The sequence below is a fragment of the Glycine max genome, chromosome 9 (assembly GCF_000004515.6).
Source record: "Glycine max cultivar Williams 82 chromosome 9, Glycine_max_v4.0, whole genome shotgun sequence".
NCBI classification, from domain to species: domain Eukaryota; kingdom Viridiplantae; phylum Streptophyta; class Magnoliopsida; order Fabales; family Fabaceae; genus Glycine; species Glycine max.
Window position 1 is genome coordinate 45,253,262 of NC_038245.2, and position 8,982 is coordinate 45,262,243.

The 8,982-nt window shown below is 31.3% G+C and overlaps 1 protein-coding gene across 2 annotated transcripts; it reads right to left on the reverse strand.

Annotated features, from left to right (window-relative positions):
- Positions 1 to 1,528: 1,528 nt before the first annotated feature.
- Positions 1,529 to 6,405, reverse strand: LOC100794548 (RNA polymerase sigma factor sigA). 2 transcript variants are annotated; one of them, XM_003534316.4, is made up of 10 exons: positions 6,100 to 6,405; positions 5,039 to 5,832; positions 3,984 to 4,182; positions 3,800 to 3,892; positions 3,109 to 3,237; positions 2,950 to 3,003; positions 2,789 to 2,866; positions 2,596 to 2,658; positions 1,977 to 2,089; positions 1,529 to 1,813 (listed from the first exon to the last, which is right to left on the reverse strand). In XM_003534316.4, the coding sequence occupies exons 2-10, from the start codon at positions 5,710 to 5,712 to the stop codon at positions 1,705 to 1,707; spliced, it is 1,512 nt and encodes a 503-aa protein (XP_003534364.1). In that variant the 5' UTR covers positions 5,713 to 5,832; positions 6,100 to 6,405; the 3' UTR covers positions 1,529 to 1,704. The 2 variants fall into 2 exon arrangements, with proteins under 2 accessions (XP_003534364.1, XP_006587676.1); XM_006587613.4 differs by having other exon boundaries at positions 5,039 to 5,730; positions 6,100 to 6,393.
- Positions 6,406 to 8,982: the final 2,577 nt, after the last annotated feature.

An 8,982-nucleotide genomic window follows, 5' to 3' on the forward strand; every position in this document is an offset into this window, starting at 1 on the left:
TTGAATTTGAAATTGAATTTGTGGAGCCAAACTTTGGAGCCAAAATTTCACTAATTATGATTAGTGAATTTTAGTTATGGTTCAGCCCACTAATCCAAGATCAATTCCAAGATTCTCCACTAAGTGTGCTTAGGTGTCATGAGGCATGAAAAGCATAAAGGACATGCACAAAGTGTGACTATATGATGTGGCAATGGGTGTAGTAAGCAAATGCTCACCTCCCCTCTAAAATTTAATTGGATTGGGCTTCTACCAATTCAATTAAATTTATTTCCAACACACACATCAAATATCCACTTAGTGCATGTGAAATTACAAAACTACCCCTAATACAAAAACTAGTCTAGGTGCCCTAAAATACAAGGGCTGAAAAATCCTATATTTCTAGAGTACCCTACCTACATTATGGAGCCCTAAATACAAGGCCCAAAAATAATGAAACCTTAATCTAATATTTACAAAGATAAGCGGGCTCGTACTTAGCCCATGGGCCCGAAATCTACCCTAAGGCTCATAAGAACCCTAGGCCTTCTCTTGCATCTCTGGCCCAATCTACTTGGAGTTTTTCTATCCAATGCCCTTGCGGAGTAGGATTGCATCAGTATGAGCACCAGATATGATATGGCTAATGACATATAGCAACTTTTACGTTGGGGAGAAGGGGCAAATTTAAATAAAGTCTAACTTAAGTATTATGCCACTCATGACAAACAAATATAAACATATTTGATACCATATGGCTCATTTCATTTTTTTTCTTATTATTTACTTAAATTATTGTTGATTTATTCACAACAGTTCAAGTTATAGTGGGGTAGGATACCCATATGCACTGGGTACATGACCACCTTTGGCATATCAATGCATCCTGGAAAGTGAAAAATATGTAAGTTAGACTTTTTTAGGTTTATTACAATATTAGAGTTGAATATTCATTAATTTTATTTATAATTAATATGTATATAAAAAGACTAGTTAGTCAATCTGATAGGATGAGCTTTAGAGACTCAAATATATTCGTAAGCCTACATGGCGAAAAGACTACTACATATTGGATGGTCTTAATATTTATTTATGTTTAAAATAATATGATGTTAACGCATGAATAATTAGTATCTATTGACTGACATCTATATAAATATATTCCTTTTACAAGAAAATCAATGAATGAAGAAATCAACGAATATTATATTACTTTCCTTTTTATCTTATTGCCAATATTAATGTCGTGACATGCATCTAAAAATGTCATGTGAGAATAAGCATTATATAATACTTCTAAATACATATAGTGTAACAATTTTTTTTTCTTTTGGTGTTAAGGAGGCAAAGCCCAAACAAACAAACTACAATGGAACTCTACGGATCATACGAAGACCCACAGCATCCTTAACTAACAAACCCAACTATCATGTAACATTTTTAAATACACATCATGTAACATTTTTAAATACACATCATGTAACATAAAAACCATTAATTAAAAAAATTATGAGAACTTAAAAGTAAAAATTTTATTTTTGGAGTATTAAAACAAAAATTACCCATATTTATTGGTACTAAAACCATATTTAAAGGGATTTACAAATCTCCAATGTTCCCTTATATAATTGTCCTCTTTTTGAATCAGGAAGTCAAATTTCTAGGTACATACTTCCTCTGTGTATATATACATTGTAACATATTTCTATGATGAGTCCAAATTTAATGTTTCAATAGCATGGCTTCCATTTGTCTCTTCCTCGCAGCATGTTTTAGTTTCTCCAATGCAACAAGTCCAACTTGCCTTACTCTTTCTCTTGACAAACCTATCCTGCAGAAAGAATACAACAAGAGTAATGGTCAGAATTTGAATTTCGAGGACAATAGAGACAGGGGAAGCCGTGCTGTTAGTGTGATATTTTCAAGCATCATTCCAACTTAACATAAGTATACTTAAGAAAAGAAGTAACAGGAGGAAACGTGGTTGAATTCACCGTTTACTAATGTCTTCCCATGTAAGACCTTCTTTATCCAATCCATAATAAAGTCGAATAATTTCTCTCTCTCGTTCCACAAGGGTCACATTAATGAGTTTGTTCACTTCGTCCTGTGAATGAATATTTACAAGTGGTATTAATCATTATGTAAGTTTATAACATGGATACTGATAATGTTAACAAGTGATCTTAGGTTATTGGTTAGGAAATCGGAAATAGAGCTTTTATGAAAAAAGAGTTTTGTTATCAATACATTCCCACCATCATTTCAAATGTAGTCCCACTCTTTCAATAAAAATTTCTGTTAGCAAGGCCCAAAAAAATTTTATGAAACAACATAAAAAAACAGAAGAGCTATTACTATGCAGGCTTATCTGAAATTATTGATTACAGTTCAGTTAATATACTTCGTAGTTTCTAAAATAACATTTATAATACATCATATTGTCCACTGTGAAAATTATTTTGTTTTTGTCCAATGACTTCAAGTCAATATACATATACATATACTTAAACAATCAACATACAGAGCATTAAAACAATCCTCTGCATGCCAACAATGAAATACCTATGCTTTGCAATAAGTCAGGTTTCACTCAAATATTTTTCTAAATACCTTTAGTGCCCACTCGTCTACTCCATTCCATGGGATGTTCTCCACTCGATCATCCGCAATATACTGGTAATGGAAAGAAAAAACACAAATGAGACAATTGATATTCTTGAGAAAAAAGAAAACATAAAGAATAAGAAGAAAGCAGTTCTTATGATCTTCCTTGATGGAATAGCAGAAAGGTATTAACACTTACACTATGATGAGTTTCTCCTTGTATACCATTCAGAGAGGGGAATGCTTCTCTATCAAGCGAGATAGTTTTGCTGATTGCCTGCAACGAGTATAGTTATAGACATGGTGAAACAAATGGATAATAGAGACATTACATGTATCATGCATGAGGATCATTGTTACCTCAGTAGCATTTCTGACTTTCTTTTGAGACATGTTAAGGTATTTTGCAATCCTCTGCAAAACATGGGAACAATTCAGTAAGGTCTACAATATTTAGAAATTTTAACATACTTGATACAGACTGCAGTAGCTTTCTTTTTATACATTTGGTTGACTTACATCAATAGTTGGAGTAATGCCTCTCTCTTCTAGTCTAAACTTTGCATTGCGGATTAGAGATAGCCTCTCATGCAAATGAGCAGGCAATCTTAATGTTCTTGAGTTCTCAACTAAAGCTCTTGAAACTCCCTGTCAGCAGAAAAACAGTATTTCATGGTGGTTGGACAAATTTGAGATGCAAACAGCACAAACACATAGGATTCCAAAACTAAGGAAAATGAAAAGGAAACAAAATGATGAAGAAGATGCAATCTCTACAGCTAAAATTGTTGCTTAAGCAATAACGGCAGAAATTATGAAGTTAAGGGAAGCAACTGATTAGTCATACTTAACAATGATAACAACAACAAAAGCCTTATCCCACTGGATGAAACTGATTAATCATACCCAAATTCAGAAATTATGACTGCAAAGGACTGCCAGAGATTTAATACTGATTATGAAACACTAGTTACATAATATCCAGGTTTACAAAAATTATGAGAAAAAATAAGTATTTAACAGAAATTATTTTAAGAAATTTCATGAAAATATTTTCTCATGTTGTCCTTCTTTCCATTGATTTTTAAAATATAAACTGGGCGAATCTTATGACATACTCTGTTTAAAGAACAACAATGATAAAAATGTCTGATAATCAACCATATAGAAGGCAAGTCTAGAAAATTCTCATAAACACACAAAACCTCACCTGACGTATCCACCAATAAACATAAGTTGAAATCTTAAACCCTTTTGAAGAATCAAACTTTTCAATACCACGCAGTAGTCCAATCAAGCCACCCTACCGAAAAAATAAGATGAGTATTTCACAGCAGAGGAAAGGGCAGAGCCAACTGGATATGAATTTGAAACAGAGACATGTTTATAATCACCTGAACAAGATCGCCCATTTCTGCACCCAGGTTATCATATTTTTGAGCAATAGACATAACTAAGCGAACATTGCTCATAGCCAACTTTTCTCTTGCCAGAGTGCACTCTATCATTCTTGCTCGTAGTTCAGTTCGAGAAATCTTCAATGAAATTGCCATTTGATCATCAGAGGGTTCACATCCTAGTCTTTCCTTAAGTCTGAAACTCACGCAAAAAGGTTTACGTATCGTGTAAGTCAGTTATCCTTGTCTTTGAGGTAAAACCAGAACCAAAGGAAGTCAAGTTACAAAGTTATTTGCTAGAATTTCCATAAAGAAAAGATATATATATATATATATATATATATATATATATATATATATATATAAGTACCATGAAGAATAAAAAAATTCCATTATAAAAGACTATTATGTTATGACTTTATAAGAAGTGAATACATGCTTAATGATTTATATAATCTTTTCTCCATTCTAATTCAATTCTTAACAGCAACACTTCTGCTTCTGCCTCCAGCTATATTGTTGAAAGCTAACATGGTGAGAAGGAAATATATGAATTTCATCAATTAAATAAGTCGAAAGAAATTCAAATTAGTTCTCTGTCTTCAACCTGTTAAAAAGTCATGTGCACTATATGATATATACTTGTCAAGAAAACTAAGGCTCTGGCATTGACATAAAAGTTTTAAACAGTAGGGTGGTAATAAAACAATGAAACTGTTATAACAATAGCTTTACAGAACAAGTTGCAATGAACAAAACCAGACCTTCATGCAAAGCAAGTTAGAATCATCTTAACCTATTGCATTATTAATTTCTCTCATTTCCCATTCAGATTAGTATGATTAAAATAAAAGATGATAATTAAGGTTCAAAGCTTCAGTAACAAAACTTCCAATTAAGAGATCCAGAGATTCTTTAACTTGCTGCATTGCTTCACACAAATAATCACTAACAAAGTTACAATTACATAATATTGAAGCTAACAGGCAGACTACAATAACAGATTCTTCATCATTTTAATTAATCATAGGATCAACCATATATGCAATTACCTGGATTTATGCTCCTCTAAGGAAAGCCCAACTTTTATTCTCTCTGATAGGTTTACAACTTCTGCATGAGAGAGCAATTCCTCACTCACTATGCCTTTCACATAGCCCTTCAAACGGTGTTGAAGCAGCTCTGGACTGATTTTGGACTTCAGCTGCATAGCACCACAAGTTTTAATCGCAGTCTTCCTCTTGGTATTCATTCTTCTTTGCCTTGCAGACACCCCAGAACAAGTCACCGCCACTTTCTTACATTTTTTTCCCTTACTAGAATGTTCGGTTAGCACTTCCCTTTCAAAAGAAAGGTTCCATTGCTTTTCCAGCATTGACTTCTGCAGCAAAAGAAGAGCCTCCACAGAATAACCCATTTCAGAGCTTTCCACCTCTAAGTCGTTAGAGTTGCAACTCTGAAACCATGAATCCGCAATGGTAGGGGCATCATCAACATGCTCCTTAAGAGCCTTAATGGACTGATTCTGCTGGTTCGATGCTGGAAAAGTTGGAGTGTAGTTGGATGACTTCTTGGCAGCTATTAAAGACTTTGTAGGAACAATTTGATAGTGTGTGGATCCAAAATCACTGCCATAAGATAGCTTTTCTATAACATCAGAGTAATGGTATGATGAACTCAAGAGCCTCTTTCCTCCACTGAGTCCAATTACTGCAGCAGTAGCCATTATATCCTTTCCTAGCCACTGTGTATGATTACCATCAAATTCTCCTATAATAACAATGATCCTAAACTGTGTCCACTACTCCCTATTGCTTCAGAAACTTCCTAAATTGTTGCTATTCTTCTGATAAACCAAATAATAACAAAATATATATATATTAGTTATTGTTATAATATAAATAACGAATTATTCAAAATTTCCTTTATAAAGAAGATTAATAATTTCTTGCCCCCCACCACTTAGAATATACATACTTCATGAAAACAACAATATATGCCTGTAGTACCCAAATGAAAACCAACGCAATTTTTTAATGGAAATACAAAGCCTGCAAAATGAAAAAAAAAAAAAAAAAGATAATAGTGCATGGTATGTCTGTGAATGGAGTACCTGAAAAAATTGCAATTTGGACAATGATGAATGCTCCAAAACAAAGAACTTAACAATTTTGAATCATTGAACCAGCTGCAGCTGCACACTGGAAAGGCTTCAAGCACAAAACTGTTGGTGCGGAAGCAAAATAACTATTAGATTTTTTTTGTTTTTCTTTTTCCCTCCTTTTATTTATTTGTTATTATTCGTATGAGGATGAAGTTAATTTGGTAGAGGAAGAAAGGGAAGAGAAAAAAAAATAGAAATAGAAATGAGAAAAAAAATGAAAAGATAAAGATATGAAAGGATGAGACATTATTGGCTGAAACAGATATTGGGAGCAACCTTGTGTGGTCTATGATGCGTTATGTTCTCTCTTCTCTTGATTCCACGTTCACCTTGGATTCAACATTCTTTTTATTTTTTTATCCACAACTTAATTTCTTTCTATAAATTCTATGATCTAGGTAATAGATTTTTTGTATTACTGGATGGAAACCAATCACATGTCTGTTGGCAAAAACCAAAACCTGTGTTTACATATTACAAGTTTATACATAGAATTTATTTCATGTTAATCGTACGGATACTATTTAATTATGAATATTTGTTTTACTATTCTTCTCACTCTAGATATAAATTTTATTAGTTATTTAATAATATTTAGAGCTTATTTTTTTCAGTTGTATTTCTTTTTTTCTTTTTTGTAAGATGCATGAAATTGAAAGGCAAGAAGGGCCTCATGACAAACAAACAGAGGGCCCAAAGGGCTAAAACAGGAAGCCCAAGACCGAACAGTACTTGGTGTCCATGTATCATCGCAGCTTTTTTTATTTTTATTTTACGTGTTGCACCACTCTTAATTTTATGTAAGTTTTATTTTTAAAATGAGTAGTGTGTACACGGACAATAAAGGAATTTTATACTATATGGCAAGTTTGTTAATTTATACTTTTTTTTTAATGTGAGAATGCTTTACTAAAATTCAGGAACAGAATTGTCCTCAGGCATTACATCATTCTCAGCTAAAGCAACTAATTGAAAGGAAAAATCCTCTATCGAAAGCTGTTCAAAAACCCAAAGAGCTGATCTAGCCAAATTATCAGTCACCCTATTTACATTTCTATTCACACAAGTCAACAAATTCAAACACATACTTATCATATTTTCTTATTAACAATGTACAGATTAAACTCTTTAAAAATACTCTTATACTTCCTCTGTTCTCAAATATAAAAAAATATGAAATATTAATTAAAAAATTAATTAGTCTCATTTAATTATATCAATTTTAATTAAAAAGTATTTTTTAACATATCTTTCATTAAAACTTGATATTAAGAATAAGAAAATATCATTAAAACTAACATCTCGATTAAATGAAAGATATTTTAGATATAGTATCTCAAAAACTTTAACTCGTGTATACATATTTTTAATAACTTCTGAAACATATTCTCTTCCAAAAAATTGATTTCAAAATGTTTTGTTAAATCACTTTCAAAATTTTAATGTTGGAGTACATTACAAATATTTTGAAACTAAATTTTCAAGAATTTTTCTAATATATTCGACAATTGAAATTTTAAAAAATACATAGGCACTCATTTAGATAACAGTAATTTTGAAAGAAAAAAAAACAGTATAAATTAACATAAAAATGGTCTGATTAGTTAAAAAAAAATGTGCAAAATCATCTAGTAAATATAATCATTTGTGCTTTGTTAGTGCGAGTGGCATTTTCAATGAACCATCAATTGATCTATTAAAAAAAATAGTTTCACAATAATCAGCAAGAAAAAGGAAGGAAAGAGATAGTGAGAGAGATAATCAAATTCCTTCCGTATAAAATAAGTCATTGATTGGAGTACTACAAATCTAATTTTCTTAAATAAGATCTTAAGTTCAAATTTTGTGAATGAAAAAAAAATTGATTAAAAGAGGAGAATCAGTTTAAGATTGGTAATCAAATTTTCTGAAAAAAATTAATTATTAACAAAACCATGATATTTGGTACCAATAAAATTGTTCAAAAAAATTCCGTCATTATTATTGTCCGAAGAGATTTAGTAATGCAACGAGCATTTCTACAGTATAATACTGGGCCTCCTTTTTGGGTGCAATGTGGTGGACTTATTTGTTCATCTTCTATGATGGGTATTCGCAACCTTTCTTTTTTATTTTAACATTCCTCTTCTGCTTTTTTTTTCTTCTAAAACGTAATTTCTAAAATTTATTTTTTATGCTAAATTTAATTTTTACACTTTTGAAAACTTAATTTTAATTGAATTTCCAATATTTGTTAGTGCAGTTTTTTTAGCTATCGTAATTAAAGTTTTTTAATTCTTTGATGAGATTATGATGTTGCATGTTATGTCTGATCAGATGATGTTGTTGTTATGCTTAGATTTCAAGCATTCCCGGAGAAATTGAGATTTGCGAATGGAGCATCTTGCTTTGTTAACCTTGCCTTTGTCTCGAAATTTTGACAAGGACAATTTGCTCCTGTGAAAAATAAATTTTAAGAAGTATTATAACACTTCTAGAAATACTAAAAATTATATTTTTTAAAATTACTTTTTGAATTTTACTTGAAACTAACTTTTTGAATATATATTAACTATTAAAAAAACGTTTTCAAAAATGATATATTTGAAAAAAGAAACAGAGGAGGATCTATTTACACTATATTAAACATTTGATTTCTATAATTAAGCACATATATCTATATTAACTTATAAACATATAGATAAGCACTTACAATACCAGTGTACAAATTAAAAAATGTGGGTGCCAAGATAATAGCCGAATCTTATATGTGGCTTAAACCAATGGGCTTCTCAAACCTCTAAAGGAATTGGCAGACTTAGGCCGTGCTTTGATTGGCTAATGGCTATTTAT

Coding starts and splice junctions, on each gene's coding strand:
- LOC100794548 (XM_003534316.4), bottom strand. CDS start 5,712: ATGGCTACTGCTGCAGTAATTGGACTCAGTGGAGGAAAGAGGCTCTTG. Junction 3,238..3,799: donor TTTATTGGTGGATACGTCAG/GTGAGGTTTTGT, acceptor TTCTGCTGACAG/GGAGTTTCAAGAGCTTTAGT. Junction 2,659..2,788: donor AAGGAGAAACTCATCATAGT/GTAAGTGTTAAT, acceptor TTCCATTACCAG/TATATTGCGGATGATCGAGT.